Genomic DNA, 17,721 nt, shown 5'->3' with positions numbered 1-17,721 from the left:
GACAAGAGGCTCCTCCCTATCAGTGAAACTGAAATCTGCAGGAAGTCTTGGCTAGCTACTTCCTGCCCAAAATGGATACCCAGGTTTGCCCTCAAGAAATAAAGTAAAGTTATTCCTTCCCTCCTCAGTTTTTCCCTAATATCAAGTATAATGATTCACCAGAGGCTTTTGTGTAGATATCAAAGGGGATTTATTGATATCAGAGATAAGCAAAGGGAAAGGGGGTTTAAAGGTTTTGTAACTGCTACTACGGGGAAAGCTGGTGCTAGGGGAAGGGACACAGGTGAGGGTCCAACTGAGAGAGGCCGGCTCTCCCAGTCAGGGAAGGTTTCACTGCTCTGAAGTAAAAGGATTTATCAGATCACTAAATAAGGGGATGGCTTGATTTAGTTTATCCTTCCTGCCTACAAAAGCTAAAACCAAGATGTCTAATCACCAAACCATCCTTCCTCCCAGGGTCCAATGGGGAAATCTAGGGAAAATAGCAGGATGTAATGGAGAGGTCAGGAAGAGGTCTAGAAAGAAAAGAGTAGGTCTCAAAATGCCCCCAAAGCAAAAGGCCTTTCAGTTGGAACTTCAGGGCTATTTATAGCCTAGCCCTAAAGGTTTTCCAGTGAGCCCAGCCTCCCAGCTGGTTCAACATTCTAAACCTTTCTAACTGACAAACTGTTACAGTTGGTTTGCAAAAGCAAGGGCTTTTGCTGCCACTCTGCATTACACTAGGAACTTGGAATATTATTTTATATATTCATATGTAGGTAAGAGTTGTGTCCTCTCAAAAGAATATAAATTACTAGAGGATAGAAACTATGCTCCTCATTATTAAAAAAATCTCTTTCCCCTAAGCAGACCTTCCTGCTTATTGATGAATGTATTGTTTAACTACTGGATATCAATCGTTCTAGCTCTGAATACTGAGAGTTCACAGAGACCAACAAACTCCTATATACTAGAATGTATAGGTTTATAGAGGAAAAGTCTCTTAATTCTCAAAGAACACAAATTTTATAATTTTATAGTCTACTTCCCAAATTTTCCCTGTCAAAAATGTGTAGTAGATAGACCTTTTCCCACAAATTAAATATTTTCAGTTATTTTCTTGGATATAATTCTGACTTTTAGAGAAGTAACACAGCCCCCTCAAGGTCATTAATACACATGAAACCCTAAGTAATTCTCATTATTTGAGGTTATTTGTTTTTGACTTCTTGAGAAGTTGCTCTTTCATTGACATATTCCCATCCTAGGCTAATTCTAATCTACTTTGCATTCTGACTATATGAATCAATCAGGAATGATATACAGCATTAAATTCTACCCTGAAGTTGCATTAAAATACTTTATAATCAGGGTTTTACTCTTACCTACAAATTGGGATAGATGATGCAGAATTCAAATAAATCAGTCAGTTCAAAGCCTGCTTTTCCAAAGGCATGCTGTGACTTCTTCCTTGCTAACTCATTACACCAAGAAAGCCATTCTTTTTCCTTATCATAGTCACTGTTATTTTCTCCACACTTGAAGGCTGATCTTCAGGTTTCTTCTTTCTTAGACTGTGCCTCATTAAATGAGTCCCATTTATGAGTGCTAGTCAGCTGGAGAATTCTTAGCACTTTAGCCAAAGACTTTTTCATTTCATTCCTGACTTATTTGCAGATCCCAGGATGAAATCTATCTGATTGTCTACTTGATAGTTTGTCAAATTTTTATCTGCTATTGTATATTATTATACAGACTTCATTTCTCCCCACTCCCCTTATTTCTCATTCACTTCTATTTTTAAAATAGATTTCAATCTCTGTGAATAATACCTTTTATTAACTCAGAATCTCCTTAACATCAAGAAGTCCCATTAATCAATTTTCATTCAAGCTCTGTCCACCTTGACCTTCTCTGTCTACATTTATCTCTTTTTTATGCATAGTAAAAGTTATGTTTTGGGCATTATATCTTCTGGAGATCTCTCTAAACCAAGGGGGGGGTGTTAACCCTTTTTGTGTCAAAATTGTATAAACATAATTTTTATGTTAAAGTTAACCCTTTAGTTATATGATGAAGTCTACATAGCCCTGCTCACAATAATTGTTCTTTCTTGTTACCATTTAATTTTGTTTTTATATATGGCATAATAAAATATGTAATCTGACAATAATATAACATATTTGATTTGTTATAAATATGTGATAAATTATAGTAAATATAATTATCTAATAGAAACAAGTTAGCTATTTCCAGAAATCTATGTCTCATTCTTTTATTTTCCACTTCCCAAGAAGGCAGGTAATAACAATTGTAAAATGTCTCAAGTAAAGTATACAAGATTAGAAAGAAAACTAATATGAAAAACAAATATATATTTAAAAAATATGTTCCCATACATGTGAAACCCAATGGAATTGTGCGTTGGCTTCGGGAAGGAAATAGGAGGACAGGAGGGAAAGAACATAAATCATGTAACCATGAGAAAATTTCTTTAATTAATCAATTAAATATATTTTTAAAGCAGATTATTTTCTATTAAAAATAAAAGATAAAAAATAAAAGATGTTCACAGACTCCAGGTTAAGAACCTCTAAATCAATGAATATTATTTCTTTATAAAAAGTCAACAATAAATAATGTTTGTAATATTGTCTTTAAGGCACTGTAAGACCTTGAGTGTCTTCTTAATCAAATACAGTAATACTTGTCTCCATTGTGATTATTGAGTCCAATGTATTCTACTCTTTTGTTGACCTAAAATCAGTTACCTCCTTTCTTTTTGAAATTCTGCATTTCAATTTTCTCCAAGTTTGTTATGATTCTCTTGTTCTGGGGAAAGTGATTATTTAATTTCTTTTCTCTATACTCCCAGTAGCTAGAAATGTACAGGGCTCATAATTAATGGATCTTTATTAAATAATCTCATTAACATGCAAATCTTCAATGCAAATCTCTGAATATATTTGTTTATCTTTGTTCCTTCCCTACGATATTGGTTCTTACCACCTTAACTTAGTCATTTATTTTGGTATGTGTCATGTTAAGTTGCAGAGATAGAATTAACATTAAATGACAGAAAGAGTTTCTTTTGGGGCTTTCCCTTTATTAATAAAAATCACATTTGGTCTAAAAAAAAACCAAGTGAGAATTAACCTCATATCACAATGAGTAGAAACCAGATAATAATCTATACAACAACAATGTCAATGTCTATACCCTTTTTGGTTCATCCTCTACTCATATGTCAAATCAATCTTCCTAAAGTAAAGGTCTATCCATGTTACATTTTTTCCCCTGGTCACAACCATTCAATAAACTCCAGCATTGAGAATTCTGGGCATATGGCGGCACATCTCTTTATTACATCTGTGGCAAAATTCTATGTTTATCTAAAGGTATTAATAACCTGCTCCCTTACTACCTTCCCAGTATTCTTCAATCTTCTTCTCCTCTACACCCTCCTCTTTCACATGACATTAGTCTCCTTTCTGTTTCTCACACAAACTCTCTCCTGAATCCAAGAATTTTCACTCATTATCCTCATGCCTTCAGTTTCATCCTTCTTCACCTTCATCTCACAGTTTCCTTGATTTAATTCAAGTCCTAGCTAAAATTCCACCTTCAGCATGAATCCTTTTCCAAATTCCTTTAATGCTAGCACTGTTCTGTTTGTTATCTCCAATTTGTTTTGTATTTATCCTTTTTGTTAATAGTAACCTGTGTGTTGTTTCTCCCCTTCAACAGTGAGTCTCTTGAGAACAGAAACTATACTAATTTTCTACTTTCTTTATATCCCCACAATTTAACACCATACATAGCACATAGAATTTATTTAATAAATGCTTATTGACTTAACCCGAAAGACTTCATATCTCTGAAATGACCAGGAGGGAAAATGCTGGAACATGCTAACCCAATTTCCTGGCAGAGAATTAATAGACTCAGGATGTTGTAAGAGATATCATTTTTGGATATGGCCATTGAAAGAATTTAATTTTGCTAGAATGTACATACTTGTAATATAACTTTTGTTTCTCTTTTTATTTCCAATTAGGTAGTCTATGTGTGTGTGTGTTTGTGTGTGTGCACACACAGGGATAGGGGGAGGGAGAGAAAATAGATTTTATTTATTTAAAATATTTAAGATATAACAATTTTTTACCTAGGCTATTATGATAGCCTTCAAATTGGTTTCCCTGCTTCTCATATTCCCCTTATTTAATCTGTCCTCCTACAGCTGCAAAATTGGCAATTCTGAAGCACAAGTATGGCCATGTCATTCCCTGCTAAAGAAGTTTGAGTGGGTCCCTATTTCCTCCACAATAAAATGCAATTTTCTTCATTTGGCATGTAAAACCCTTCACTATCTGCCACCAACTTAATTTCCAAATTCATTTCACAGTGTTCATCTAATGCATTTTCTCTTCATTCCAGTCAAATGTATCCATTTGTTGTTCCTCACGTACATCATGCCATGCTTGCCTACATAACTTTTCTCACAAAGTCCTCCAGGCTAAGAATACATTCACACATTTGTACCTCTTATAACAGCTCCCTTCCTGCAAATATCAGTTCACATGCCACATCTCTTTCCTTTGAAACTAGGATCTTCCCCAGGATCCCTTCTCCATCTTCTCACCCTTGACTGAAAGTGCTCCTTCCTGCCATTGAGCTATGACCCAGAAGTGAGGATAGGTAATGGAACTGCCAAAGAGCATCTGGTCCTCTGTAGTGTGTGTAATATAGAAAATGGCAGGAATTCCCTATACTACCTTTCTGCCCATTGGCCAGGTTCTTTTATCATCTCTGGCTTGGGAATTACTGAAGCTGCTTTTGTTATCACCACCATCCACTTTCTCCACTGGTGTTTCATCCATATGGGTTTTGAGCCAATCTCCTTCCTTATGCGGCAGATTTCTTTTTCCAATTTTCTATACTTTCTTGCACTGAAAAATGCCTCACTCTGACCTTTTGTTGGCTCTGCCACTCCATAATCTTATTTAAAAGCATTACTTTAAAGTTGTTTAGAGACAAATGTTGTGGGAGGTCAAATGAATATTTTCTCTGCCCTTTTATCTTGGTTCCACCACCAACAATTAACTGATACTGGGTTGTTGAAGGATGTGTCAGCAGATGACAACTTTTGGAAGATCAATTGAATTCTGGAAAGGTTTCATATATAGACCCACAAGAGGATTTATATTTTCCAAGTTTTGGTCATGTTTAAAGAGTATCACTATTGAAAAACAGGACACAAGGTGATGAATGAATTCTCCACATCAACCCAACAAATCTCTTTATTAGGGAACAAAGGATTTCCATAGGTGGAAGAAGCCCATGTAGTTTTGGTACAAAGGATCCTTGTGGTGTTGTAGTAATTTATTTTACCTAGCTAGTTCCTTCTTTTATTTTAGATTCTAGTTCCACATGCCACCATAACAGTTCTGTATAGTTCTGAGATATATTATATGCCCTGAGATAAGGTTTCTTCCAAGGATCAAAGCTTCTTATACTTCTCTTGTATCTGTGACAGATAAAATGCAAGTGTTATCCTAGCAACTACCAAGGATCAACAACTTACCTGTTGCCAAATAGAAATGGAAAAGACATGGGGATATGATCCCCAATCTCCATTTTATCCAATATCGTCATGTTATATTGTCCCAATGCCAAACGTTTTAACATAAAATTGGGGTGGGGGAGAGTTCAAAAAAGAGATTCACTTCTCACTATTCAACTCTAACATCAGATATTATACTGAAAATCTGTATTTTAAATTCAACTAGGTAGTCCAATGATTAGGGATTTAGTCTTGGAGTTAAAAAGAACCAAATTTGAGTCCAAAATCAGACACTTATTAGTTGTGCGACTTCGAGCAAGTCACTTAACCACTGTCTACTTCAGAGATAATAATAGCCTTTGTCTTTCAGAGTTGTAAATATAAGATGAAATAATGTTTCAAAACACTTAGCACCGTGCCAACCACATAGTAGATACTATATAAATGTTATTACTATTTATTTATTATTAGATAACTGATTCAAGTTTCCAGTTTTCACCTACATGTTAGAACATGGAGAAAAAAGCTTGAATCACAGAAAATTTTACAATTTTTCTGAGTGAGAAGAAATAACAAAGGTCACCGAGTCTAATCTGCATCTTAATAAGAATTCCACTTACAGCAAACCCACAAGTTCTTATTCATTTTTTAAGACCTCTAGTGAAGATGGAGCCATTATCTTCTAAAGGATTTCAGATAATTATAGAAAAGTGTTAGGAAGAGTGTGTGTGTATGTGCCCTTTATGTCAATTCTAGATTTGGTTCTCTGAAACCCCTATTTGCCCCTACTTTTACCATGTAGGGTCAAGCAAAACAAGTTGAATCCTCTTCAATCTGACATTTCTTAATGGCCTTCAAGAAAACCATTATCCACCATCCTCCCCAAAGTCCTGTCTTTTCAAAGGGAACAGCCCCATGTCCTTCATTTGACTCAAAAATGGCATGATTTAGATGTCCTATACCATTTGAATATTCTCCAAATTATCAATAGAGCTATAAAAGTTTGATGCACATAACTGAATAATATATTCCAAATGTGATCTTACTAAGAACAGTACACCTTCTCATTTTAAAATTAAGATTACATTAACTTCCTTTATTGGCTGCCATATCATTTCATGGAGAGAAAGCTTAAGAACCTTCCTCACCCAAAATATTCATGTATAGGTGGATGTAAGTATTAAAATCAGTAGATTTTAACTTTATATTTTCTTCCTACCTTGTTTGGCATCTGATAGTTTCTGTAAAACTAGGGGCTTGGAACATAAGATCTCTAAAGTCTCTTATAGTTCTAATAATCCTTCCCTAATTTTCCTTCATTCTTTACATGGATATATGTCCTTATCTGGGCACAAGCAATTAAGAAAAATCCATGTGATAGAATCCATCCAAATTATTACTGTTTTCAAGATTGATCCCAAATTTTCCACATGTTTATCATATTCCTAGTATTTAATCAAATCATTTCAGGAAGGAACTTAATGTTTTGTCTATAAATATTAATTTCTCTTTATAACATTGCAACTATACTCATATTTGGATGGAGAATGAAGGAAAAGGATAAAAAATGATAAAAGAAAGAAGAGAAGATATAAGAAGAAGATGAGTAGGAGGAAGTAGAAGAGGAAGAGAAGAAAAAGAAGACAAGAAAAGCAATAGTAAATACTCAAGTTCAACTTGATTGGACAAGAATCCCTTCAAGAAATTCCATTCCATCATTCATGAAATTCAAGGCAAATTCACTTCCCCTCAGATTCCAAAGACTCTATTACCTTTTTTGAACTAGTACATTTCACAGCTTGTTTTTTGAAAATCCTACTGAAATAAAGCTGATACTTATTGCCACATTGGAAGAAATGGCAAATATAAACTAACCAAACAGGCAAATTAATATTTTTTATTTGGAGGCATAATTTCAGAAAATGTATTAAAAGTAAATTCTGATGCTACCCAATTCAACAGCATTAGCATGCAGCCCTAGTTAGCAAGACTGCTTCTCTGTGGAAATAAATTTCCTTTTCCATTTTCATGAAATACTTTTGGTCTGCTTTGAAATGCTAAGCTCCCAGTATCTAAATGGTTCAACTGATCTCAGATCCTAATAAAATATAGGACTTAGAGCAGTTTTGCTATATAGGTTCTCGATTTATTGTCAATGAATGCTACTCATTTACTCCTTGGCAGTGTTATGTTGAAAAGAAAAATGTTGTCATTACATGTTAGATGTAATCACAACAAATTCATTTCAAGGAAAGATGTCAGTGATACAGGATGGGAAAGTTTGGATGGCACCAATCTGGGGTATATGTGCCCCCCTACGAGAGGTATGAAAAGCTTGTCAGATGAAAATGGAAAATTTTTGAATTAAACAATTGAGGAAGTTTCCAAAATGTTGGTATATCCTTAGAGATCTATATCATATCCTTACATTTCTTTATTAAAATTAAGTTAATTATTTTATTTCTAATGTGCAGATGTATGGTCAACTAAAATATATTTCCTTTCATTTCAAATAGGCAATGTAGAAAGCTTTACATATATATTGGAACCAATAAACATTGGGAACCTCTGGTGTAGTTGGTACAAGGCAATTATTGGCATCAAAAAAAAAACAGATTCAAGTTCTATCTGAGATATATACTATCTGTGTACTATGGACAAATGACTTTGTCTATTCATGAAAAAGTCTAAACTCAATGCCTGCTACAAACAGAATGTTGAGTTGCATCATTTGATGTTGTATCCATATTGGGAATTTCCACACCCATGACATCAAAAGTTGAAGGATGGGTAGTGAAGTATTTTTCCCAATGGAAAACTGGAAAACAAAGGGCCACTGAATCCCCCTCATGATCTCTAACCATGGAGCAAGGTTTAAATAATAAAACAGAATCTAAAGCCCTGAGAGAACCCAGCTACCAGAAATTAAAGGAACCCAGATATTGAGATCTCTTTTAATCAAATATGTAGCTCAGATAAAGTTGCTCAAACAGTGGACCTACCTCGGCAGATGGTTCCATTCCCCACAAATCCAGGCTTGCAGGTGCAGCTGTGCCCTCTTACAGTATTAGTGCAGATTGCATTCTCATCACAGGTGTGCTGGCCACTACCACATTCATCATGCTCTAGGAAAAGAGAGGAAATGAAATAATGGATTGCTTTTTAGACTAACTCGGCAATGGTCAGGTGAGTTAGAATGAGTGAAAAGGAGATATTTGCCAAAGCAATCTATAAACATTTTGGTTTCAGATTCTAGAACCAACAATCCCCAAATGGCATTAATGAAAATATATGCAAAGGTCCTCAATGGAAAGGCTACCCTGCTATTCTAGCCTGGTCTACTCACAGAATGAATTATATTGTTTGTTTCAACCATACAATATAAATGGAAAAAAGGAGGTCACAGATTTCCCACCTACTGCAAAATGTTATTCTCCAAATAGTTCTGATAGGTCCCATTTCATAATACTGGCCATAGGGGATGATAATAAGCACCAGACTGTGACTTAAGGCTTTGGAATGAAATATATTGCCAAAGTACCACTTTAGAATCCATCAGTATCTCCACTCTCATTTTCAATATAATCCATTTTCATAGAGTTTAGAATTCAACCTCTGGGTTGATGCCTGGGAAGCAATAATATACTAACAATGAAACAGTAAATATTTTAATGCTCCATCATTAAAAATCCAGAATACTGACAATGGGGTGGGACACAGCAAAATTTTTAATGCAAAATGAACTTGTAGAATTCAAAGCCAGAAAAATGAAAAAAGACCAGTTCCAGCCCACTGATAATTCATCTACACTCTCTCTCTCTCTCTCTCTCTCTCTCTCTCTCTCTCTCTCTCTCTCTCTCTCTCTCTCTCTCTCTCTCTCTCCCTCTTCCTCTCCCTCTCCCTCTCCCTCTCCCTCTCCCTCATAAGCATTAGGAATAAATTAATTTCTTTTTAGACCTTAAAAAATGAAAACAAACATGGTGGTCTACACATAATGCAAATGAGTTTAAATAATTGGCAGCATGTACCTTCCATTTAGAATAGACCATTTGAAAATGTTATTTCTTGGTATTTAAAAAGAAAGGAAATATAGATGAGAGAGCCACAACCAGTTAAGAGGAAATTGGAGGGAATTTAGCTGAGCAGTTGTTGGGTAGTGGGTTATGAGGACACACAAGACACTCTTTGGTGTCAGATGGAGTCAGTAGAGGAAATCCTGCCAGCAAGAGCTGGCCCATGTCTGATAGAAGCTATTTAGTCCAATTCAATGAGCTTTTATCCAGAGAGAACCAGATATGTGGTAGGCCCTAGGGATACAGAGCCAAAAACAAAGCAGCACCTGCCCTCAAGGAGCTTACATTTTATAAGAATACAAATCATATTCCACAACTCCAGAGGGGTAAGGAAGTGCAGCTGTGAGGTTATCAGGGAAGCAGATCTGATCCAAACCTTTGATATAACTGCCCTGGGAAAAAGCCCAAGTTGGTTATAGCTCTGAGAAGGGTGGGGGGAACCTATTTATGCATTGTAACAAAAGTTAAAATTCTAACTAGAAATCCTATTGCAATCACATTAATTACAGTGGAAATAAAATTTTAATATAATCAATTAGGCAAGTGGACTAAAATCACTTGGAATATCACTCTACTTCATTAATTTTTATTTAACGTCCTTTAGGACTAATAAATAGGTAAGGTTAAATCCATTAGACATATTTATTTTGATTATGCAGCATGCAAGTGTGATAAAGACAAATCCCCTCTCTGCTGATAACTCTCAGGATGACTCCAGTTATCCTGGACCAATCCAGTAATTAGTAGACCACAATAGGAATCAAGGATGTATGATACAGCAACCTAAAGAGCTTAAAATGGCACTGAGGGAGGTCTATTAATCATAATAAATGAGGTGGCAGATCTAGATGATTCTGTTATGGTAATCATATATTTGGAGGGTTACATGAAATTTGGGGTATGACATTTTAGGAAAGATGTTAACAAAGGGGAACAACACAGAGGAAGAATATCAATTTAGTAAGAATATTCAAGACTATAGGATCAGCATTTGAATCTAGCACCACCTCATTTTATGTACTATATACTACATTGCTTCTCAAATGAAGGAAATAAATTTATTGGCTAGATGACCACAGTTTAGTAAAAAGTTCTATATGAACCAGCAGTGCAGCATTGCAACTAAATGTCAAAGGACTGATTCTTTCATTCATTCATCCATGTATTCATTCACCAACTTATTTATGAAGGAGTTATATTCAGGATGAAAAGAAGATAATTTAATGAACAGCCTTGAAACCAGTGAGACCTGAGTTCAAGTCCTAGCTCTAACAATTACTGGGTATATGACTCTGGGCAAGTTATTTAATACTTCAATTCTCTAAAGGACTCTCCAAAATTAGAACTTGCAGAGCAGGTAATGATTTCAGTGAATCAATAAGCATTTTTAAATGTCGATAGTATATGCTAGGCAATGTAATAAGTGCTGTAGATACAAAGGAAAACAAAAGACAATCCCTGCTCTCAAGGAGTTCATGGGCTAATGCCAAAAACAACACACAAATGGGATGCAAATATAAGGAGGGAGTTCCAGAACTGGGGAATAGCCAGGTGCCCATGAGAGTAACATCTGAAAGACCTTATCAGATGCAGAGAATTTTTCCATTTGGACCTACACAAAACATCTACCATGATTGGGAGGACACTTTTGATGGATATCTACCTTCTATTTCTATGCCATACTCAAAGATACTCATTAAAGTTTTAAAACAGAAAAAAAAAAGATTGGATTTTTTAATAGAATTTCATTCAATTGGAATTTTAAATTCAATTTTTCAACTCAAATGAGTTAAACATGTGCAAAAGACTTGGAGAGAACCCCTGCTCTACTGTCAATTGCTTTCTTGTAAGGAACAAACAACAAAAATTGAATCTTGAATTTCTTGGACTGTTTCAGTCAGTTGTGTAACTTTGAAGATGTGTTTTGCTGTAGAGGATTTTCTTGAGATATGTATACTTCTTTATGTGTTGGGAAATTTTCTAGTGTTTCACCAAAATATAATATTAACATTTGATTCATATAATTCTAATGTGATTTTAAATAATTTTAAAAATCTTTCTAAAACATATTCTGTAAATTCTTTCTAAGAACATATTATTTGAAGTAATTTTAGGCATAAATGTATGTAATATTTTATAAAAGTCTTTGTTTTTGAATCTATATCATGTAGCTTGATAAATTTTTTAATTATTTTCCTAAGATTGAACTATCACATTTCTTATGTAAATGTTCACTTAATCTGATGGAATTAAAAAAACCAATTGTTACACTTTTATTGTTGTTGGGTTGAGTTTTCTTTTTATTTTAGGCCAGGGTTTAATTTTTATTTAATTAAAATTTTTAAATTTATTTATTTAATTTAATTTAATTTTCTAACTTTAAATTCATTAGTCATAGTGGTCTACAATTTTCTTTCTTTGCATTAAAATTTCCTTGTTTAGGGATTAGAATTATATTATGATATGTATGTACTATAGTCCTTTATAATGAATGTTTTATATAGATGAGAAAGAATATGTATGAATTAACAGTTTATTTTAAATACATATATGTATATATATATAAAACGCCTTGTAGTCCTTTTTGGGGTCATGTTTTTGACCTATGGGTATTAGAAAACAAAGCACATGATATGCCTAGTGAAATTGCAAGTTACTTTGTAGATACAAGTTATTTTTCCTGATAAAATATAAAATTCTCTAGATTAGGTACTTTCCCTTTTGTCTTTGTCTCCCTTGCACCTGATGTACTGCTTGATACGAAACTGGCATTTTGAAAATGCTTACTGATCAACTTGTTCATTATATTGCCATGACTTTTCCCCATTGATCTGAGATCTTCCTTTCCCTAAGATATCTTGTTAAGCAATCCACCCACTCTTCCCCAATTTGTCTCTTTGAATGTTATTTCTCTTTCTTCTCTAAGGAAAAAAAAGGTGTTATTGTCCCAATGTGGAGGTACATAGGTGAAAACAGAAACATATAGAAAGACTGACTAATTTATTTGCAGTTTTACATCTCATCATTTCCTTCTTGTTGGTGCCACCTATGAATGCTTTTAGGTTCCACTTTCTCCAAAGTTGTTTTAAGATTTTTTTTTGGCACAATACCTCTGTAGTCTTCCTCCATCCTCTTCCAGTGTAAAACAAATGATTTTGTATGCCCTTGGCTGCCACCTCTCTCTCTTTGACATGGAAATCATGCATTTGCTGGCTAAAACAATTTCTGTGCCTCCTTTAAATAAAAATAGCTAGCTTTTATCTAGTGAATACTCTGTGCCAGGCACTTTGCTATGTGTTTTACAAGTATTATCTCATTTGATGATCACAATAACTTTGGGAGTTAGGTGCTACTATTATCCCCATTCTGTAGTTGAGGAATCATAGGCAGAGATTTAGTGATTTGCCCAATGTCACAACGCTCATTACTTCCTGAGGCTGGATTTGAACACAGTTTTTCCTGAACTGAAATCTAGAACTCTATCTACTGCCATATCTACTTCTTTTTGTGGTTATGCCATCACTTTAGTTAATTTTTTACAAAAAATTGTGACAGTCAAGTTCATTATCTTTTCCTTTCTGTGTTTTCTACTTTTATGGGTCATTTGAACAGGATGACTAGAAAGTTTACAATTAATCAAAATACTTGTCTCCTTTTGTTTAGCTTTTCTTTACATTTGATGTTAATTTTAACCTCAACTCTAAATAGTTTGGGGAAGCGTGGTGGCCCATTGAATAGAATGCTGGATATAAAGTCAGGAAGGCTTGAGTCCAAATCTGGTCTCAAATACTTACTATCTGTGTGACTCTGGACAAGTCACTTTAAAATGAACTGGGGAAAAAAATGACAAGCCACTTCAGTATCTTTGACAAGAAAAAACCCCAATGGGTGTCACTAAGTCAGAAATGACTGAAATGACCAAACAACTAGATTGATGACCTAACTATATATATATATATATATATATATATATATATACATACATATACACAGATGAATCTACTAAACTCATGATGATTCCTACATCAATAATCAATCACTTTCTTTTCATCAAAATTGAGCAAATTTCCTGTTTTTACTGAATGTGATATTGATTAGAATTCTCAATTTCCTATATAATTTGATTATCTTCCTAAAGAAAGTGTTTATATTATGAAATCATGAAGCTTCTAAGTAAACTCTACATCTTTGGCATCACTGATGTATTCCAACATAATTTCAACATCTTTACTTTTGTCAGCATTGGCATTAACACAGTCAAGTCTACATGTATATCTAAACTTGATTTGGAGATGATTGTTGATTTCTTTCAGAGATTTTTTTCAGTTAGTAAGCATGTAATTTCTTAATTTTTACTGCCATATAAGTTGTGATTATCTTTGAGCTGTTTATCCCCTAATGCTCATCAGGAATACCATATTAGAAGCAAATAGTGTCAGTGGATATATTTTGATATACAGCCTATCACTAAAGTAGAATACCATCATCATTATGTCTATTTTCACTCATACAATGCACTTAACTTTAATTTCAGTACTGTGTATTAAATATAACCTTAGTGCTAAAGATGTCCAATACCCATTAGACACACCATGGTGACTCCCTAGATGATTTTCCAATTGAACAGAGTACCAAGAGAATATAGACAACATGAAAAGGAAACAACCCAGATTGTCTGGATAGTCACAGTCATACTTCCTCCTTGTGCACTGAAATATTACCTATATCTACTTAAAGAAGAAATGCATCAAAAAGTCAGAAAAGTAGAAAATTTCAAATATAATCTCAAACACAATCTTTTTTTAATACCTTGGCTGAATTCTTCATTACCTATGGAAATGGTGGCATAAATATTTGCTATGAAGCTCCATCTATCTCCTCTGCCTCTCTTGCTCTACTAGGTTTTCCACATAATTATTAAAAGCATCTCTTAACCTTATCCTTAATCTCCCACAACACAAACACTAAACTAGACATTCTTTAAAGGCAGCAAACCTATCTTCTGTATTTTCCCATTTCTTTTAGCATCATCACATAGAAAAGGGGGTGGGTTTGGGAGGTGGTATAGGAAAAGAAAGTACAGTGCAGAACTTCTGAGCTATCAAGAACCTTAAAGATTTAACTCTCTAGATGAATAGATTGATCCCAAGGATGACTGATTTGCAAAATTCCAATTACTTTTTGGCTCTTTACTATGAAATAGAAAGCACTCAATTAAGAATAAATGAACTTCAAAATAAAAAAGAAAAGAAAAAATAAATGAATGGATTAATACAAACTCTTGAAAATATGCATTAATGATACCATTGAAATACTTCTTCCATTTTGAAAAGTCAGTGTTTGTTCAGTTTAATTTAGGGCTCTCCTTAATAGTTTCTGCTAATCAGTTCCAAAGATATGGGAGAATAAGTGACACAATCCCCCCAAATGAACATTTTAATGTTCTGTTTCTATATTCACAAAGCCTGATAAATCCTGTTCTAGATTAATTTCTGAATAAGCGAGCATGTTGTTAAAAATGAGCCAATGGGAACCAATAAATATAAAAAAAATAAGAGAATGTATCTTTCCAAGATTCCACAGCAATGCTTTAGGTGCTACACACCTTTTCTCAAAAGAAGATCAATAGCATGAAGACTTTCCAACTACAGGCAGGCGTAAGCACATCAAAAAATAATCTATTTTTTAAAGACTTTCATACATTCTGGTGTAGTGTCCTAGAGCTGGTATCAACACAGGTATGTATAAATAGCACTTTCTTCCCATTCACTAGTCCTAAGAAAACTGAATCAATCTATCCATCAGAGAAGTCAATATTGTCATTATCGCAATAACCAATTTTCTTAAGTGATCTATTCAGAACCCTGTGGAGACGACTGAACTGTGACTTACTACTATAGACACAAAATTCCTGGGCTGAGATGCTTTAATGATGAATAACTTCTTGCATTCCAATTCCACATCCCAGTTTTGGAAGTGGTCTCAATATAGTATTATTATGGTTAATAATACTCATCTGAAGGCAGCAGGTAAAGGGATTTAATCCCATATTGCAAAAAAAAGTAACAAATTGCAAAGAATCATCATTTTGAGTGCTGAAAGGAGGCAAAGAGATCACCTGCTCAACTGATTATAGATTTAGATTTGGAATGAACTCTGTAGGTAAGTGATCTCAAACTCAAATAGAAACACGGGGCTAATAATCCATACGTAAGGATCCTTTTGGGCCTCATAGAGGCTTAGTTTTAAAATGTATTAGCTCTGTTTTATTGCATTTTTATCTTATATTTCCCAGTCACATTTTAATCTGTTCCAGGTGACACTTGGGAGTATAGCCGACTGCAAACAGCCCATGTGTTTGATAATTTTGTTGTAGAACATTTAGTCTAATACCACATTTTTCAGTTGAAGAAGGTGAGGAAAGGAAAGATTAAATGACTTACAGAGGTCAACAGAATTCAGACTGTAACTATTTGACAGCCAAGAACAGGACAAAAAAAAAGAAGCTGCACATTATATTTCAAAAAAGCATAAAACTTCCCACATTTCTTATAACCAGAGAGAATGGTAGATATAAGAGGAATTCATCAGTTATTCTCTGAAAGAAAACAAAAAAATTAATTCCAAGGAATATTAAAGCAAAATCTAGAATTTCCAGATTAAGAAAAAAACAACTAACACTTCAAGGACTCAGAATGGATGAATTCAAGTGTGAAAGCATCACACATAATTTAGTAGCCACCTACAGGAGTGGAGAACATGAAATATGATATTCTAATAGGTGAAGAATTTTGGCTTATATAACATAACCAGGAAAACTGAGTATAACCCAACAAGAGTAAAAATAGACTACTAATGAAATGAAATACTTTCAAGCATTCCTGATATAAAGACCCGAACTACACAGACATTTTGAAGTGCAAAAGACAGAAGTCAAGAGAAAAAAAAAGTTAAAAAATAATTATGCATAAGGAAATAACCAAGAAAAAAATTGCTTATAATCTAACATGAGGAGATGATACCAGGCTCCTCTCTGAACCCTAAAACCATCAATGATCTCAAAGAATTGAAATTGAAGTGAAGATATTGGAGGTAAGGAGAAAAAGGTTAGGGGAAATTATCTCCCGAAATCAGGGTAGGCAAATAGTTATCATTATCCACAGAGAGGGGTAGGAGGAAAGGCTTACACTTGAATTTCCCATCTGAACTATTCAAAGGAAGGAAGAAGTGTACAAAGAAATGCATTTGACTCATTGGAGAAATAGAAGAGAGAAGGGAATTCTTGGAAGAGTAGATTAGAGGGAGGATTTCTCAGAGGAAAAACCCTCCGAGGATGTACAAAATGTATTTTTAGTTCTTTGTGTTATGACAAAGAATTAAAAACAGAGAGTATAAGTAAAATGGGGAATTACTGAACAAATATGGCATATAAATATAAATGTGTTTATAAGAAATAGTGAAGAAGAAATTATGCCAGTTGAATGGGAGAGTAGAATAAAGGAAGCTTGAAACTACCATGAGAGTCCTCTCAAACCAATCTTAAAATAACAACACAAAATAAATACTGGAGTGAAAAAATCAACACAGAAATAAAGTCAGATCTGAAAAATTGGAAAAATATTAATTGATTATGGGTAGGCTGAGGGAATATAATAAAAAAGACAATTGTATCTAAATTAATTTAGTTATTTAGTGCCATAGCAATCCAGCTACAAAATAATTAGTTTATAGAACTAGAAAAATAATAACAAAATTCATCTGGAAGAACAAAATATCAAGAATATCAAGGGAACTAATGAAAAATGAGTAGATTAAATACACAATATACAGAGGTAATTGAACTTAGCAACCTAGTGTTTAGTAAACCCAAAGACACTAGCTTTTGGAATAAGGACTCATTATTTAATAGAAACTGTTGGGAAAACTGGAAAACAGTATGGCAGAAGTGAGGTATGAACTAATATCTCACACCCTATTCCATGATAAATTCAAAATGGATATATGATATAGATGCCATACCTAAATTAGAGCAGAACAGTTTATTTGGCAGATCTTTGGAAAAGGGAAGAATTTATGACCAAATGAGAAAGATAATATTATAAGATA

At 34.0% G+C, this 17,721-nt stretch overlaps 1 protein-coding gene across 1 annotated transcript in view; it reads right to left on the bottom strand.

Moving 5' to 3' along the window:
- The window catches only part of NELL1 (neural EGFL like 1), an 883,145-nt gene that overhangs the window by 314,682 nt on the left and 550,742 nt on the right, over positions 1-17,721 (bottom strand). The window contains exon 14 of the mRNA XM_044681836.1: positions 8,545-8,667. Within this exon, the coding sequence (XP_044537771.1) occupies positions 8,545-8,667 (123 nt within the window). The remainder of the gene's footprint in view (positions 1-8,544; positions 8,668-17,721) is intronic.

Source organism: Gracilinanus agilis, chromosome 6 (assembly GCF_016433145.1).
Source record: "Gracilinanus agilis isolate LMUSP501 chromosome 6, AgileGrace, whole genome shotgun sequence".
Lineage (NCBI taxonomy): Eukaryota > Metazoa > Chordata > Mammalia > Didelphimorphia > Didelphidae > Gracilinanus > Gracilinanus agilis.
The sequence above is the reverse complement of the archived record's forward strand: the minus strand, read 5'-3'. Positions and strand labels throughout refer to the sequence as shown.